Source organism: Triticum aestivum, chromosome 2B, assembly GCF_018294505.1.
Source record: "Triticum aestivum cultivar Chinese Spring chromosome 2B, IWGSC CS RefSeq v2.1, whole genome shotgun sequence".
NCBI classification, from domain to species: Eukaryota; Viridiplantae; Streptophyta; class Magnoliopsida; order Poales; family Poaceae; genus Triticum; species Triticum aestivum.
Window position 1 is genome coordinate 115,556,182 of NC_057798.1, and position 19,446 is coordinate 115,575,627.

At 47.7% G+C, this 19,446-nt stretch overlaps 1 protein-coding gene across 1 annotated transcript; it reads left to right on the top strand.

Annotated features, from left to right (window-relative positions):
* Nucleotides 1–18,097: 18,097 nt before the first annotated feature.
* On the top strand, nucleotides 18,098–19,208 carry LOC123040731 (transcription factor MUTE). The gene is made up of 2 exons (XM_044463499.1): nucleotides 18,098–18,714; nucleotides 18,890–19,208. The coding sequence occupies exons 1-2, from the start codon at nucleotides 18,100–18,102 to the stop codon at nucleotides 18,989–18,991; spliced, it is 717 nt and encodes a 238-aa protein (XP_044319434.1). The 5' UTR covers nucleotides 18,098–18,099; the 3' UTR covers nucleotides 18,992–19,208.
* The last annotated feature ends 238 nt before the right edge of the window (nucleotides 19,209–19,446 follow it).

A 19,446-nucleotide genomic window follows, 5' to 3' on the forward strand; every position in this document is an offset into this window, starting at 1 on the left:
GTACGTCTTCACGGCCCGACCGATCAAGCACCGAAACTACGGCACCTCCGAGTTCTAGCACACGTTCAGCTCGATGACGATCCCCGGACTCTGATCCAGCAAAGTGTCGGGGAAGAGTTCTATCAGCACGATGGCGTGGTGACGATCTTGATGTTCTACCGTCACAGGGCTTCGCCTAAGCACCGCTACAGTATTATCGAGGTGGACTATGGTGGAGGGGGGCACCGCACACGGCTAAGAGATCCAAGGGATCAATTGTTGTGTCTATGGGGTGCCTCCCTCCTCCGTATATAAAGGAGTGGAGGAGGGGGCCGGCCAAGGGGGTGGCGCGCCCAAAGGGGAGGAGTCCAACTCCCACCGGGAGTAGGACTCCCCCTTTTCCTACTAGGAGTAGGAGAGGGAAGGAAGAGGAAGGAGGGAGGAAGGAAAAGGGGGGGGCCCTCCCAATTAGGATTGGGCTTGGGGGGGGGGCGCCCCCTCCCTTGATCCTTTCCCCTCCTTTCCACTAAGGCCCAATAAGGCCCATATACCTCCCGGGGGGTTCCGATAACCTCCCGATGATCCGGTATTGTCCCAATCTCACCCGGAACCTTTCCGGTGTCCAAATATAGTCGTCCAATATATCGATCTTTATGTCTCGACCATTTCGAGACTCCTCGTCAAGTCCGTGATCATATCCGAGACTCCGAACAACCTTCGGTACATCAAAATATATAAACTCATAATGAAACTGTCATCATAACGTTAAGCGTGCGGACCCTACGGGTTCGAGAACAATGTAGACATGACCGAGACATGTCTTCGGTCAATAACCAATAGCGGAGCCTGGATGCTCATATTGGCTTCAACATATTCTATGAAGATCTTTATCAGTCAGACCGCATAACAACATATGTTGTTCCCTTTGTCATCGGTATGTTACTTGCCCGAGATGCGATCGTCGGTATCTCAATACCTAGTTCAATCTCGTTACCGACAAGTCTCTTTACTCGTTCCGTAATACATCATCCCGCAACTAACTCATTAGTTGCAATGCTTGCAAGGCTTAAGTGATGTGTATTACCGAGAGGGCCCAGAGATACCTCTCCGACAATCGGAGTGACAAATCCTAATCTCGAAATACGCCAACCCAACATGTACCTTCGGAGACACCTGTAGAGCACCTTTATAATCACCCAGTTACATTGTGACATTTCGTAGCCCACAAAGTGTTCCTCCGGTAAACGGGAGTTGCATAATCTCATAGTCATAGAAACATGTATAAGTCATGAAGAAAGCAACAGCAGCATACTAAACGATTGTGTGCTAAGCTAACGGAATGGGTCATGTCAATCACATCATTCTCCTAATGATGTGATCCCGTTAATCAAATGACAACTCATGTCAATGGCTAGGAAATATAACCATCTTTGATCAACGAGCTAGTCAAGTAGAGGCATACTAGTGACAATCTGTTTGTCTATGTATTCACACATGTATTATGTTTCCGGTTAATACAATTCTAGCATGAATAATAAACATTTATCATGATATAAGGAAATAAATAATAACTTTATTATTGCCTCTAGGGCATATTTCCTTCACTCAACCTGCCGCATTAAAGCAGAAACCTCCTCTCGCGCCTGGACTGTCAAGTCACTCTGCACATGAAGAGTTAACCCATTGTATATGATAAGGTTATGATAAAACTACACATATGAGAAGCATGACACGTACCGCATGGTGTCTCGTTCCCACAACAGAGGTAGTTGGGTACATATCGCTGGTGAGAGGGGCTTCAATCTGATCAGGATGAGCTGATGGAACCAAGTAGAACCTCATTGTATGCCGGTAAGTTTGTAAATACAACCCAAACTTGTCCCAGTCAAAGGGTCGAACCTCATTCCAGATATTTGTCAGTGTTGTAGTCCATTCTTGAACGTAAGGGCTAATGCTCTGAAGCCAAACAGCCATGGACTTGTTTCCCCCTATGCGACTGTACTTGAGATTGACATGCGCGTTGCATGGTTAGATATATTCTGAATGTAGTGCTGCCAACTTTAATATTATTACTTACTTGTGAACGTGGTCTGGTATCCGTGGAATATCTGGAATTGCAGGCTCTTGACATAGACCAAACGTCTCATCACCCTATGAAGAGCCATATCCTCAACCGTCATGTCGAACACCAACTTGGCCTTGGTCATACAGTAGTGCCGATCTCCAGTGCATAAGGCAGATATCCCAACTGGATACCTGAATGTTATAGTCTGATACGAGTAGGGCTCCCAGATAACTTGATCCTCGTGCAAACTATGAAACTGCACCATGAAGGACGGGTAGCGGCCCTTCACCTGGCTATGTGCAAACTATCTCTGTACATGACAACAAATTTACATTAGTAATACTATTGCATGGAAAAATAAATTGAAAGAATTACATAATTTGAAAGTACCTCTCTCCGTGCCCAAACAGATCCCATAGTAGGCAAGTCACCGATAGCAGGCACGTAAGCCCCTGCTATGTCCTCCAACCCAAACGGTGTGTCAATGGAGACATATGGTCGTCTAATAGGGAATCTCTCGTATGACCAGAGCTGCAACAATAGTGGACATCCAACCAGACCTGATTTTCTAGACTTCAGCAAGCAACCTTTACACAAGCCTCTGTACGTAGCTGCTAACACGGTAGAACCAAAACTCCTCTGCACAATATCCATAGGGCAACGTGCGTCAGCTATCTCTCGTGCAATACCGATGAGTCATGCATCAACAGTGGTCACGTGGTTCTCCGTGAACATTGTCTTGTCGAACAACCATAGAATATATGCCTCTAGGGATCGATCAATCTGTGCGTCTGACAAATCTACTGCAGGGTACCCTAATGAGACAATATACATAGAAAACATACAATTGTGTGAACGATGTACTATTGGTAAATACCAACAAAGACATATTTGCAATCAAAACATAGTCCATACATTACAAATTAATACATAGTTCAGACATACAAAGTAAAACATAGTCCAGAGGACATTATAAATTAAAACATAGTTCAGACATACAAAGTAAAACATAGTCCAGTCGACATTACAAATTAATACATAGTTCAGACATACAAAGTAAAACATAGTCCAATCGACATTACAAATTAAAACATACTTCTCCACATTATATAGCTTGTGAGTTATTCCTTCCTCGTCCTCCCCTTGGGCCTCGACTGCCATGACCACGTCCGCCTCTTGCTCCTGTTGTTGTAGCCGTCGATGTGGAAGCACTCGTCGATGTGGAAGCATCGTCTTTGTTCAGGTCAGGACAATATTTCATCCTATGCCCATAAGCCGCGCATAGCAAACATTTCCTGGTTGCTCCACCAGCTTCAGATTGGTCCATATCGTTTCGGATTCGACGGGCCTTACGTCGACCCCTGCTTGTTCACCGAAGTTCTGGATCCGGGATGTATACTCTCTCACCATCGTTAACCTTGTTGAAATTGCCAACGACTCTAAACCCTGTCATATCACCGGTCCATGTGTTCAGTACAGCCTCTTTTAAGTAGTATGTCGACACAAAGGACACGGGATCCAACTCAATCAGTCCACAGGCAGCCAACACATGTGAGCAAGGCAGGTGCAACAACTTTGGTTTGTTGCATGTACACTCACATGTTGGATAAAATTCCGTTCCAATTTTTATCTCATGTGTCTTCACCTCATTCGCAGAACCAAAACCATCAGTAGGTAGATGAACCTCATACCTCCTTTCCTGATTACCTACGAGTCTCACAGTGTGCTTCTTTGCTTTCTCTATCTTCTCTGCCATATACTCCATGACACGGCTACAGTAAGGTGTGTTTTGATTATCTATAATGTGCTTCTTTGCTAACTCGTGCCGGTCTCTGAAATATCTCAAAGTGCCATGGAATACAGCCTCCACAATAGCTGTGAGTGGCAATGCTCTATTCCCTCTGAGTACAAAGTTATACACCTCTGGCAGTTTGGTTGTCATGTGGCCATACCTAGCTCCATGGGTGTCATGCAGCAAAGACCAATTCACGGGTGGCTCTTTCTCTATCCACTCTGAAAAATCCTTTATTGCCCTCCCCTTCTTTCTCTTAGTATTAGGAGGGTCAATTGCTGGCAAGTCACAAAGACCAACTGGCTCCTCTAGCTCCGCCATGAGTGTTGCTAATTGTTGCTGGTCTTTTTCCATTTGCTTCCCGGCACGGACCTGCTTCTTAGTAAACTCATCAAGTTTTGACCAAATAAATTGGTATTTACGCTCCTGGTTCTGCTTGCACAATTTTTTAAACAAGTTCATCAACCGCTTGTTCTTGAACTGTGAGAAAAAGTTAGCCCCAAGATGGCGCATGCACCACCGGCTCTGCAAATCCTTCCAAGGTGTTGGTTCGTCTACGGTTGGATTCCTTAGTGTCTTCACATCCTTCAATATACCAGCATGCCTATCATGAATGACACACACATTTGGTCGATCCTTCACGACGACAATTTTCACTTGCCGAAAGAACCATACCCAGCTCGGAAAGTTCTTACCCTCCACAAATGCCATGGCAAGTGGAATGATTTGATTGTTTCCATCCACACCAATGGCAGTCAGGATTTGCCCTTTGTACTGACCAGTCAGGAATGTACCATCCACAAACATCATAGGAGTACAATGCCGGAAAGCTTCAATGCACATAGTGAAAGAGAAGAATACTCGTTTCAACACCTTGAAACCTGGTATACTCAGCAACCTTGTATGTTGTACGTTAACATAAGTGTCGGGATTCCTCTCCTTCAGTACATCTAGGAGACGGACAACATTATCATATGAGTCGAAGAACGTCCCAAACCTTTCCTCCATAGCCTTCTTCTTAGCCCTCCAATCCTTCCCATAAGGAATGTTATAATTCCATCTGACCTTCATTGCTGTCTGGATGTGTTTTGCTTCGATATCTTTTTTCTCCACTATCTCAGTATACTTGAGTTGCGCAATGAGAGTTGAAGTCAGGTTTGGATGATGAACCAACAAGTTTTTCCTCACACAATTATGTGGGACCACATTTGTGACAACCCAGTGGATGTTATACTTCGTCACGTGCCCATGCACCTTCGCAGGACAACCTGTTTCAACACACTTCACGGTATAGTTTGTTGGGTTTGATATGTGTGTCCGAAAAACCCTCTGAGTAGACATAGCCCACTTTATCACCGCATACTTCAATTTTTTGTTTGTATCAAACATAGCCCCTATCTGGACTTGGTTCAGATTATATTGCCATGGAGTCTCATGGCCATCGTTCACAGTAAGGCCGGTGGATATGTCCTGATTCCATGCAGAAGGAATCGGTACCTCCACTTCATCCTCAGAACTTTCAGAATCCAGATCCTCCGCATATCCATCCTCGTCCTCTTCCTCCATCACCCTCTGCATTTCATCGCCTTCCTCATCCCCATCAGCAACACCAGAACCAGCTAATATTATCGACTGAATATTCTGCCCAGTATCATGACCACAAACATTGTCCAGCATGTAGTCTGACTCTTTCCTGGCTTGGCTAGGATCCACATCCGGTGGCTCTGACCCGGATAAATGAATCTCGTTAGCAACTTGACTACCCTGGTCGGGTTCATACCCCACATGGAGTTGTACGGTATTCTCCTCCTTCGCCACTGGCTGCACTAGGACATATGGGTGGATTTTTCGGTCTCAGGAACGACTTAACAGGATCAACCAATGTCGGCTCCTATCTATCGGCATCAACTCCCACCTGACATTTTTACACGATTTGGTCCACAATGCATGAATACTGACGGAACATACTTTAGGATCCAACCCAAAACTAGTAGTCAACCAGTGCTTCAACTGTCTAATGTCCAGTCTGTCCGGGTCTAAAAGTGTCATAACGCAATTTTTAAACTCGCTAAGATCAACCCCCAACTCATTATATCGAACATTACCAGTGTTGGAAATATGCCCTAGAGGCAATAATAAATTAGTTATTATTATATTTCCTTGTTCATGATAATCGTTTATTATCCATGCTATAATTGTATTGATAGGAAACTCAGATACATGTGTGGGTACATAGACAACACCATGTCCCTAGTAAGCCTCTAGTTGACTAGCTCGTTGATCAATAGATGGTTACGGTTTCCTGACCATGGACATTGGATGTCGTTGATAACGGGATCACATCATTAGGAGAATGATGTGATGGATAAGACCCAATCCTAAGCCTAGCACAAAAGATCATGTAGTTCGTATGCTAAAGCTTTTCTAATGTCAAGTATCATTTCCTTAGACCATGAGATTGTGCAACTCCCGGATACCGTAGGAATGCTTTGGGTGTACCAAACGTCACAACGTAACTGGGTGGCTATAAAGGTGCACTACATGTATCTCCGAAAGTGTCTGTTGGGTTGGCACGAATCGAGACTGGGATTTGTCACTCCGGTTAACGGAGAGGTATCTCTAGTGTCACGACCGGTTTTTCAATAAAATTCTTATTGAGAAAATCGATCTCTTGATCCCAGTATAGGAAGAGTTATCCTTACTGGTAGACAAATACTTGAATACAGAAGACCACTAGCATTAAGTATATTACAGGGTTGAGCTAAGACTGCTCAACAATTTATTACAAACACGCCAATATTGTACATAAGGGCGGTTATGACACAGGGGTGTGGTAACATGCTACTAGCTCGAGATAAAAGTGGTGTGGATAACTTGACTCCTAAACTGGCAGCTCATCGAGCGTCGAGGTGAGGCTCGATGAATTTATTTCTAGGGTAGCGGAAGCGGATATAATACAGTGACCAAATCCAGGGTCGCACGAGACTGACTGGGATTCCTCTAGGCGTCGGACTTGCTATCATGTTCTTCATCCATGAGATCGCCTTCATCAACATCTGGCCAAATCAACAAGCCAGGTGAGTACTTTGAAAGTACTCGCAAGACAGTTCGGACAAAAGATATAACAAATGCATGCATGAATGCTTCATGAGCAAAAATAATGATGCTCATTCAAATAATAAAAACTGCACGACATGGTAAGTAAAACAAACCACTGAAAACCGATCGGGTGTCTGGAGCGACACCTCGAAGGGTAAATAAAAAAATCATGCCGCATTCGGGCGTCTAAGCAACACCACATAAAGGGATTATATTAAAAAGTAAGAGACAAGAGTGCCATAGTCGGATGTCTGAGCGACATCTCAGAAAGGGCTTTTATCAAAAGTAAATAACAAGCGTGCCACAGTCGGACGTCTGAGCGACATCACAGAAAGGGCTTATATCAAAAGTAAATAACAAGTGTGCCATAGTCGGACGTCTGAGCGACATCACAGAAAGGGCTTATATCAAAAGTAAATAACAGGTTAGTCCATCCACAAGAATAAACTGTTAACCGGACTTAACACTCATGTGGTTCACCGGAGTTTATTACTGAGACTGACATCTGACAAGATAAGATGATCACAGTACTTGGACATGTACAAGATGATTCAAAGGATTTTTGACTCTGCAGAGTTTGTACTAATTTGCCCACAGCCAATGGATTTCCGTAGTCACAAAGGACTAGTTCCGTTTCGGTATTTCAGTAGAAACACATCTAACTAGTACACACCCATTCCACCTCACGATGCCAGGGATCACCCTTAACAATGTCCAAGAAAAACTTTGAGACGGGGAGGTCACAACCTCGAATAGCATGGGATCAAATTTCTATACGCGCGCTCTAAGGGGTGCCCCCTCTCGGTCCCAACCGGAAACACCCATGCCCCCTGACCGGATGACGGGCTTTAATCCAGGGCCATGGAACCCTCATCCCGGCCTCTCTATTTGGTGTGTACCAGGAAAACGGTTTGCAACTTACTAAGCCATATTCCTTGCGAAAAACATGTAGTAGTACAGGAAAGGAAATGAAGGGGAATGTGACTTGATTCACGTTGACACTAAAGTCAAATAGACTAGCATAAGACTGGCTTGCCACAACACTGCCATCTTACCCATTTTCATGCCATCACATGGCCATGCAAACTTATATCCAATACATATGGATTTACGAAACTCACTTGCTTCACCTTTGCATGAAATATAACATTTAATGCAATGCTCATAAACATGCCATGAAACTACTAAAACGCAAACATGCAACGACCACTCATCATATCAAAAGTTCAAACATGCTTGCCTGGTTCTGAGTAGTCGGAGTCTAACTTGGCGAAGTTCGCGGCTCCGTCACCTCCTCCGGTATCTACGGTATAAGAAAAATACGTACTTAACGCAAATACCGCGAGTGCACAGAAAAGTGTTCCAAATATTTCTCAAATAAATATGACAAAAAACTAGACAGAAAATAAAGATGACAAAAAAAGAATCAATCAAAAATCATTTTCTGTTTAAAAGTTATAAAGGTTTTAGAACCAAGGACTTATCTGTGATGAAACAGAAAGTTTCCAGGGGGCCAACTGAAAAAAATAGAAAACGATTCGGGAAAAAGAGAAAACACTGACAAGGGGTCCCACCCGTCAGGTTTAAATTTTCAAAGGGGAAAAACAGGGCTCGACGGCGCCCGAGAGCTGCGCTGGTCGCCGGCGGCGATCCACGGCGAGGCAAGGGGATCGGGCGGTACCTACGTGTTCAGCGTGTCCCTCTGCGTCGGTGGGTGGTGGTGGCGGTCACCGGCGAGCACTACGTCGACGGCGGCCCTTGCTCCGGCGGACGGCGGCTCGGGTGGAGTTGGATCTCGTCGGGGAGGGCTGCGAAGGTCAAATCGAAGCTTGGGTAAGCTCTCTGGGTGCTCGAGGTGGCTACTGGCGAGGTTTGGGCGTCGAGGATGGCCTCACCGGAGTGAATCGGGCTGGTGGCCGAGGCGGATCGGGGCAGCCGGAGTTTGGGGAGGAGACCTCCTCGAGGTCCTCCTAGTGGCTTGGCGGAGTGTTGGCGAGGTGCAGTGGTGGTGCATGCTCGAGAGCGAGCTCGGGGCTCCTTTTTATAGGCGATCCGAGGCGGTGGCCGTGAACAGAGTTCTCCGGCGATGGTTACGGCAGCGCAGAGCTTGGTCGGGGCGGTTTAGGGAGTTGGGCGTCAACGTGGAGTTCCACTGGTCCCGTTTTGACGCTAAACTAGCTTGGATTAGGAGTCCTGGGGGGAATTCGACGAAACGGGGCGGCGCGGGCCCGTCGGCGGCAGAGGGCGTGCCCTGTGCTTGCCGGGCCACGGCGACGGTGCTGCGGGGGTGCGCTAGCATGCATGAGCCACGCGGAGGGCTAGGGAGCAAAGGGCGGCACAGAACAGCGTAACGGGCCGGTGCTGGCTCCGTTTGGCCTCCACGGGTGGCCCTGCCACCGCAGAGGCTGCCGGCGTTGAAGTTGCTCTCCGCCACCGACGCCTGCGTCCGTCCAAGCGGCCGTGCGGTGCTCTGGCCAGGGGGGAGAGGCTGTGCGCAAAGCGCCAAGGTGCACGGGTGATTAGTGACCATTCCCTGACGAAAAACGACACTGCAAATCTGAATTTACCGAACTTACTGAAAATGCACATGAACAGTGCCGGCCAAGTGTTCGACGAAATGATTTTGGCATGTGGGGATTTTATCTAGAGCTGATCCTTGGTGTGGTTGTCTCTCATTGCATCTGAGGGCTGCCTGAATTTTGGTAGAATTTTTGGGGAAGAGGAGATATGAATTTCGCCAAATTTGACAAATCTGGTCCAAACTTGCAGAGAGAGAAACTTGAAAATTTTGAAAAGAGGAAGAGTGGATCTTGATGGTTCTAGGTTGTGGGTGCCAAGGACTATCCAGAGGAGTTGGTTTGAGATCAAAACTCAAAGGGAATTGGGTACTTGCTTTGCAAATCACCTAGGCTTAAAATAAATGACAGAATTGTATTGGGGAGAGAAATAAATGGAATAAAATCCAAAAATGGAATTAACTTGTTGGGACAGAATGTTTGGATTGCCCCAAAGTGGAGGGAGGGGTTTTGGGAGATTTTACCACAAGAGGCATGGTAAATCCAAGGATGGTTCTACACAAAAGAGTAGCTCAAAACCTTTTGAGTTTCTTTTTAAAAGAAAGTAAATTTCCAAGAAATGTTTTTGAGAGAGAGATATTTTAGAAAGGATTTAATAAGGCCCTTTTCAAACCAAGCAAGGCTTTTGCTGAAAACAAAAACAAAAATTTTGGAGTGTCACATCTGGGCCCACTCGGTAGGACATCATCATAATGTGTACAATGTGACCAAGGGGTTGATCACGGGATGATGTGTTACGGAACGAGTAAAGAGACTTGCCGGTAACGAGATTGAACAAGGTATCGGCATACCGACGATCGAATCTCGGGCAAGTACAATACCGTTAGACAAAGGGAATTGTATACGGGATAGATTGAGTCCTTGACATCGTGGTTCATCCGATGAGATCATCATGGAACATGTGGGAGCCAACATGGGTATCCAGATCCCACTGTTGGTTATTGACCGGAGAACGTCTCGGTCATGTCTGCATGATTCCCAAACCCGTAGGGTCTACACACTTAAGGTTCGATGACGCTAGGGTTATAAAGGAAGTTTGTATGTGGTTACCGAATGTTATTCGGAGTCCCGGATGAGATCCCGGACGTCACGAGGAGTTCCGGAATGGTCCGGGGGTAAAGATTTATATATGGGAAGTCCTGTTTTGATCACCGGAAAAGTTTCGGGTTTTATCGGTAACGTACTGGGACCCCCGGGAGGGTCCCGGGGGTCCACCAAGTGGGGCCACCATCCCCGGAGGGCTACATGGGCCAAGTGTGGGAGGGGACCAGCCCCAGGTGGGCTGGTGCGCCCCCCACAAGGGCCCAAGGCGCCTAGGGTTTGGGGGAGGGGGTGCACCCACCTAACTTGGGGGGCAAGTTTCCCCTCTCCCCCCCTTGGCCGCACCCTAGATGGGTTTGGGCTGGCCGCCGCCCCTAGGGTGGAACCCTAGGTGGGGGAGCAGCCCTCCCTCTCGCCCTATATATACTTGAGGGTTTTGGGGCTGCCAACAGATGAGTTTGACCTCTCCCTGGCGCAGCCCTACCTCTCTCCCTTCTCCTCTCCCGCGGTGCTTGGCGAAGCCCTGCAGGACTGCCACGCTCCTTCATCACCACCATGCCGTTGTGCTGCTGCTGGATGGAGTCTTCCTCAACCTCTCCCTCTCTCCTTGCTGGATCAAGGCATGGGAGACGTCACCGGGCTGTACGTGTGTTGAACGCGGAGGTGCCATCCGTTCGGCACTAGGATCTCCGGTGATTTGGATCACGACGAGTACGACTCCTTCAACCCCGTTCTCTTGAACGCTTCCGCTTAGCGATCTACAAGGGTATGTAGATGCACTCTCCTTCCCCTCGTTGCTTGTTTCTCCATAGATAGATCTTGGTGACACGTAGGAAAATTTTGAATTTCTACTACGTTCCCCTACAACTAGGGCCATAGTAAACAGTCAAATTTACTGATACAAACATTTTCACCTGTCAGACATTGCCACCTTCTAATTAATCGCAATGAACAAAATTATTACCTGCTACACTAACTATCCGCTAAAATGCCAGCACAAACCAATTAACACTAAAAAACGGTGACACGTCATTAAACCTTCGACGCGTGTGGCCACCTCACGAAGAACTTGCACCAACAGACAACACCAACGCCACCCCCTCGGCGGCACGAAGCTGCACCTCTTCCTCACCAGCCAAACCGCCTCCTCCTCCTCAGCCCACCATGGCTTCTCCTCCTCCTCAGCCCATCATGACTCCACCTCACTTGTACGCACAAATAGCTACCCCATTGGGAAAAAATGACCTTAGGCCGGTGGAGATGGCTACGATCTACCGTTTCTGTGGTTTGGATTCAAAAATAGGTGGAGAAACGAAGAGATCAGCGAGGGGGGGGGCGATGTACAGAGAGGAACGAGAGAGCAAGAACAGCGAGAGGAAAAAGAAGACCAACTCGGGCCTTATCCAAAGATCTTCGGCCGCTGGTTAGCCGAAGAGGTCTTGGGTCGCTGCCGGCCGAAGAGACCCATCTTCGCCCAGTTCGCGCAGTCTTCGGCCACGCTTAACCGAAGAGGTCTCTTCGGGCTTCGGCCGGCCGAAAAGGCCCACTTCGGCCAACAGTTGACCGACCGGGTGCTATTTTTGCAAATAATGTGTCAACACTGCTAGTTTCCGAAATTGCTATAAAAAACGTGCTATTTTTAATAAAAAATCCGTTTAATTGGCATGCAAAGCACTAAGGCTCTCGGCATACTCTGTCCTCCTCGGTCCTTAGTACTGTATCGATAGGTTGCCTATTTTCTTGTAGATCGCGAGGTAATTCATACGATCTGAGTTGTCTTATTTCTCACAATTGTGAGGTTAGACCATCTACAGTCAGACATGATAAATCCGTCCCATTAAATACGGGCGCGCGTGTGCGGACATTGACTGGTCACTTCTTAAATTGTGTTGTCACATCCATGTATCTCATATCCGTTCCCCTGTATTCATATTAAACCATGCAATGTTGATAAAAACAACGTAGAAAATGAGCAGTCATAGAAACGAACGTACAAATGCACAACCCGTTCACCAAAAGATCACAAACGAATCTTCAAAAGGTCGCCAAAGTTCACATAATGCACATAATACGGCGGACACATTTAAACTACATCTAAAAGCTTGAAATTAAAATGAAGGTGGATCTTCACCACTTCCTCGTTGGCCATTTTCCCTTCCGATCACCGGTGCAGCTGTAGGCGTCGGCGGCTCATCGAGGATCATCCAAGTGGTCGGACAAGGCGTCGTGGTCACTGTCGTTATCGGAGGAGGAGGAGGAGGAGGAGGAGGAGGAGAGAATGACGAGCCCTTTGAGCCGCCGGACGGCCCTGTCTTGTTGCCGCTTGAGCTTCGCCAGCCGAGCCGCCTCCACCGCTGCCTTCGCCGCCTCACACTCGGACTGCTCAATGGCAATCTGGAGCGCCTTGGCGTTTTTTCGGTGGAGCCGTCGGGCGACCGTCTTCGCCGTAGTGAGCGGCCGACGATAGACCCAAGCGAGGAGTCGCTCGTCCTTGTTGGGCTCCACTAGCAACCCGCAGCGGCGGCGCATGGACTGCTCCACCACGTCCCTCTTCCTTGCCCGCTATCTCTTATGGCGGGCGGCGGGCGCCTCCGATTCCAGCGTGCGCGTCCGGGCCTATGGGGCGGGCAAAAGCGCCCACTGCTGCCCACATGAGGGAGCAGTAGCCGGCGGGGGAGGGGACGGCGTGCGGGCAGGCGTGACTGCGCAGCCCTCACGAAGCTGCGTGCGGGTCGGGATGGGCCAGCGCCGGCGTCTGCACTACGCTGGTAGGGGAGCTGCGGCGACGCTGCAGATCCGGAGCTGCCCCGGGTGTCCACCTTGGACCGCTCCAAGAAAATGCGGAGGGCCAGCTCCTCGTCGACATCCAAATCGGAGTCGGAGCGACTACCGGAGCTCGACATGGTCGCCGGATTGGATAGAAATCAGAGAGGGGAGAGGAGAGGATGGAGCAAGAGAGGAGCGTGAGTGAACTAGAGTTTCAAGCGGGGAGCCAGATTGGGGTTTTTTGTGAGACAACGGTGAGGTCCGTGGTGGCCTAGGCTTGTCAGACGGGCACGCCCGGCCCTATATTTGGCTGTATATGAGGGGCGGCCGATAACCTAGGTGTTTGAGGCCAGTTAAAGGCGCGCGGCTGGGAATCTTTTATGACTGGTCAGTGAATGGTCCGTCCGCCCAGGCGTTTGAGACGGGTTTGGGACGCGCAGTTGTGGATGCTCTTATATGCATACAAGTTGGTGATAGTTAATTTGGGACGGGTGTTGAACAAAACTTCCCTTCTCCTATTGTTGCATGCTTTGATACGTAGTACTCCCTCCGTTCAGAAATATTTGTCGGGAAATAGATTCATCTAGACGTATTTTAGTTTTAGATACATCCAATTTCATCTATTTATGCAGCAAGTATTTCCGGACGGAGGGAGTACATGTGATTCGTTCAACAAACACGTTGTGAACAAGAAACATCATCACTCTTAAAAATAAAAATAAACATCATCAATATCTAATTGAACTAGCGCACGCCTCCTAAGCCCTAGCTAGCTAGTAGTACAATCTACCAGATGCCTTGATCGATGGCCTCGATTGCGAATTCCTTGTCCGGCTTCCCGAGCATGTATATTGGCGGCGAGCGACACCTCTGGCCGCCGCGACAGCGGGCTGAGAAACCTTGCGAGTGGAGTCTGCCGGCGGCATGCATGTGATTAGATCGCCTTGACTTCATCCTTGGCAACGTGCATCGTTTTGTTGGGGTTCCCGCTGTAGACGACGTACCCGTCGTCGGTGGCCGAGAGGATGACCGCGTTGAGCACGAGCACTAGCCGCTGCCCCGTGCACAGCTGACCTGCCGACGTGCGCACCCGCACCTTCGTTCCGGCGCCCATGGACCTCTTGGCGATCCCTTCTGCCGACGCAACCCTGCTGCTCTGGAGCCTGCGGCGGAGCACGCGCATGGCGGCGGACGTGACCGTCATGGAAGGCATGTTGGCTGGGTGGCCGGAGGCGAAATCCTTGTGTCTACGTTGAAAGGGGTGAAGGAGGGAGGAGGAGCCAGGCTTTATGGACAGCAGACTAGCAGGCCTCGACTGCTGGTGGGAGTCGGACTGCAGACTAGCTAGCAGCCCTCGACTACTGGTGGGAGTCGGACTCGAAGAGTATACCCTATGCTTGGCATCCACGCTTCCCTCTCAGACTCCGACTCCAGTGATCTCATCCTCGCCACAAGCTTCGCTATTTGGTGAGATTCTTCTCATTTCTACAAGGCCCGAACAGTTCAAATCCGACGCTAACTCGACATGATCAGTGAAATCACAGATGTGCGTATATGCCTATCTGTCTCTCCTACATCAAACAATAAGCAAAGTTCTGTCTTATGTGTCTTTTCCCACCTTCTTCTCTCCATCACATCTTCTCCATTTTCAGTTTTTTCATTAATTTTATGATCGATTTTTCTTGAAAACCACCTCAACTGTCCCATGTCTTATTTGCTTGTCAAATAAAATTTTGTTAAGTTCATAAGTACTGATTTAGTTGGTAGCTAAAGTATGATTTTGATACGTAATCACATTTAATAAATAAGAGAAATGATTCGCCTCAGCCGACTAATAATCACGCTTCGTTCACTGCCTCGATTGTGCGTCTTGCCTTCACTTATGGACCCCACCACCATGTTACTATGCTTCGGTCTCATACCTTATCCACGCCCGTCTCCCTCAATCCCCTTCATCCCGAATCAGCGCCGCTAGGGGAGACCCTTGCACGTGCCCACCTCTCTCTCATACTTTATCCCACGCCCGTATCCCCCAATCCCCTTCGTCTGAATCAGTGCCTCTAGGGGAGGCGCTCGCCCGTGCCCGCAATGGGCCAATGCCAGAAGCCGTCGTTCGCTGGCGAGGCAGGCCTCCGCCGCCACCCTTTCGTTCCTTCCTCCACTTTTCTTCTTCTCCCACACCCCTTCTTCCTTTCGCAACCAAACTGAGCTCCAACTTGAGACCATGATTGACGCCGGCCCTTCTTCGATTGTCGCAGCCAGTCAACCTGCATGCCACCTTGTTGGCGCTTCGCGCCATCCCCAGTCACCCCACCAGCCCTTGGCTGTCGGCCACTTGCCGGAGGCCGTCGAGGCCACGACTAGTAGCCCAACGCCTGACCAACTCGCTAACAGCCTTCCCCGAGCATTGTCAGACCTTCCACTACCGACCTCCAGCAAGACCCTTCCTCACCAATGACCTCTACACGTCCTGATGTGTACCCTGGTCGTTACTTGGGCACGCGTGCCATGGCGCGCACTCCGCCCGAGCTCGTGTGAGGAGGCACCCCGACTGTGTTGTCACTGTTGTTTGCAACATCACATTGGAGAAAAGTTTTTGCCACATTGGCCTTGTTGCAAATGGTCAGGGCGAACAATGACTACGCTAGTGTTGTTGTGACGCAATGACGTTTTGCAACATGATCTATGTGGCAAAAGTTTTCTGCAAAGCGACCTGCACGACATGTGGCCGTGGCAAAAGTTCTCTACAATATGACCTATGTTGCAAAAGTTTTCTAAAACATGACCTCTGTTGCAAAGGTTTCTATAACATTATCTCTATTGCAAAGTTTTCTATAATATTACCTCTTCAATAGTACAGGGCGCCGCTTGGCAGCTCGATGGCGTCCGATATGACGGATCATGACCCGACTGATCTTTTAAAATATTAGCCGGCCCACATAGCATGCCCCGTCAAATAATAACGACTAAATCACAGAGATTGTGTACACAATAATTATGCCCCTATCGCAACATATTGGCAATTAACTATTTTTATGAATTTTATTTTATTTTCACAACTTAATAAAAATACTAACAGCTTCAAAAAAACATTATGAAAACATTTTAATAATTATACGTACATTATTATAATTCATAAGTATGTTGCTTAAAAACTTATTTGTATTATTTAAAATGTTTTTATCCACTTGTGGCTTATGTTTAATACACAAGTGAATATAAGCAACGACTGAACTATACACAAGTGCATATTCAAAAAAAATTGTATTCATATTTTTACATAATTTAAATATAAGCGGCGAGTGCATAAAAATGTTTGTATTCACTAAAAGTTTTAAATGTCGCTATTTATTAAACATAAGCCACGACTGCATAAAATTTAAATGTCACTATTTATTAGACATAAGCCATGAGTGTATATTTTAGATGTTTGTATTTACTAAACATTTTATACACTCGGCACTTATATTTAAAAATATTTAAAAAAATACATGAACATTTGTAAGTAAGTTATTTTATTTTGTATGTATTATTTATAACACATAAATATTAAAACCTCATTTTTTATTACAGTGATTATAACTTATATATTTTGTACAAATATTTGAAAAAGAAAGAGAAGTGGCATGTGCCAATGGGCTGGAATGACTGCAGCCCATTTATGCCCCACGAGCGTGATCGTTTACAAAATATGTTGTCTAGTTAACCTTATTGGTTTTAGCTCAAAAAAAAAAAGTTATCCTTATTGGAGTTTCTCAAAAAAAAAAGTTATCCTTATTGGTCAAACACATTCGAAGGATGGGGTGGCTAACATGGCTTGCTTGCTAGCTCTAGGTTGTGGGTTTGAGTTTTGGATGACACTATTTTTTATTTTCATGCCAACTTTTTATGGACAGACAGGTGGGACCCACTGGTCTATGCGAGCATTTTTCTTGTCAATTTTTCATTTGTATTTGACAGGTGGGACCAGCTGGTCATGGAGATGTATACTATGCGAACCAGTTTGTTCCTCCGCCGCAAGCGGGCCCCATGTTTCGCTGGCACGCCATGTGTGCAAACTGAAATATGTCAGGTCAGTGCACTAGGATTAGCATCATATTTGCATGCACGTGCTAAGTTTGATACCACTTATCTGTATTTCGCAACTGCAGGCTGTAAATGAACACCTGGCAATTTCAAACACCATTGATGCAATTACCTCTCCTGTTTGGGGTGAACATTGAAGCAGGCTGCTGATCTTAATTTATCTACTCCCTCCGTCCGGGTGTATAAGTCATTCGCGTAGTTCTAGGTCATCGATTTGAGGAATTAAATATGTGTTATATGTCATGAAAAGTATACCACTAGATTTCCACACGGATGTAGTTTCTAAATATATATTTTTTGTCACATATAATACATATTTAGATAGTTAAATTATCGACCTAGAACTACGCGAATGACTTATACACCGGGACGGAGGCCTCAACGGTTAGATGGGCGAACAGCTGTGTTTGCTGTAATGGTGAACTTTTTTTTTTGCAGAAATTTACTGTATGACGAACTGAATCTGAAAGAAACCCGACTGCACGCTCCACGACGCCAGATCCGTCCGTGGTGCCCCTGTCACGGGCACTGGCAGCGCCGCGCCCAATGCGCCCAACAATAAATGAACCACGCGCGCGCTCACACGTACGACGCGGCCGCTTCACTCCCATGCACGCACCAACGCGCGCACGCCTAAATATCCGCGTCCCGGCGCGGCCGCCTCCGCGCACCTATATATCCCCACGGCGAGGTGCATGCGGTGGTCGTCAGCCAGCTCTGCTACCCGCGCGGCCACCGTACCCGATCGAGCAGCTGAGGGAAGAAGGAAGATGTCGCACATCGCGGTGGAGCGGAACCGGCGGCGGCAGATGAACGACCACCTGAAGGTGCTCCGTGCCCTGACGCCGGCCTTCTACATCAAGCGCTGCGACCAGGCGTCCATCATCGGCGGCGCCATCGAGTTCATCCGGGAGCTGCACACCGTGCTGGACGCGCTGGAGGCCAAGAAGAAGCGCCGCCTCTGCAGCCCCACCCCGAGCCCGCGCTCCCTCCTCACCTGCTCCACGCCCACCAGCGCCGGGGGCTCCGCCTCCGACGTCTCCCCCAACAGCAACGGCAGCAGCGGCGGCAGCTACGCTATAACCCCCGTTGGCGCCGCCGTCAAGGAACTCGCCGCCTGCTGCAACTCCCCGGCCGCCGACGTCGAGGCCAGGATCTCCGGCGCCAACGTGCTGCTCCGCACGCTCTCCGGCCGCATCCCCGGCCAGGCCGCAAGGATCGTCGCGCTGCTCGAGAGCCTCCACCTCGAGGTGCTCCACGTCAACATCAGCACCATGGATGACACCGTCCTCCACTCCTTCGTCCTCAAGGTACGTACTCTCCCCGTTCCTAAATAGATTTAGTATAAAATTGAGTCATCTATTTATTAAAGGGAGTAATTAACTTCACTTCCGGATTAAATGTGCTGCGTGCGCGGAATATTCCGTGAACGCATTCGATCCAGCAGCCTTCAGTCACTGAATTAATTGCACTGTTGCATTGCAGATTGGGCTCGAGTGCCAGCTCAGCGTGGAGGATGTCGCCTTCGAGGTCCAGCAGACCTTCTGCTACCACCAGGAGCTCGACTACTCATCCATGGCGATATAATATATTAGTCGCTCCTTCGTGTGCAAATTATATAATAATTATATTAGATACATCCATATGCAACTTCAACATGCGCTCCATGTCTAGATCCCCTAATTTGCATATTACTTTTCTCTCGAAAGTAATATATATATAGTGTTTCCATTTTGCAAAGTATAATTGAGGTCCATGTAACTCTTGTGATATTGTTTCAAAATGTAAGTCGTGTATGCAAATTATTTTGATGACATCTTCTCGGACTTATACTTATTTGCAATTTCTTAGTATTTCCTAACAAATGCATCATTGTTTTCCTTACACACCTCCCCTAGCTGGAACCGGGAGCCATGTTCCATAACCAAAGAACAACAGAACAGTAGTGCAATACACACCAAAGTCTCCAGCATAACCCCACACAAACATCTTGTGATGTAGTACAAAACACAGTTCCAGCTTGGAGTCTCCGACCACACACC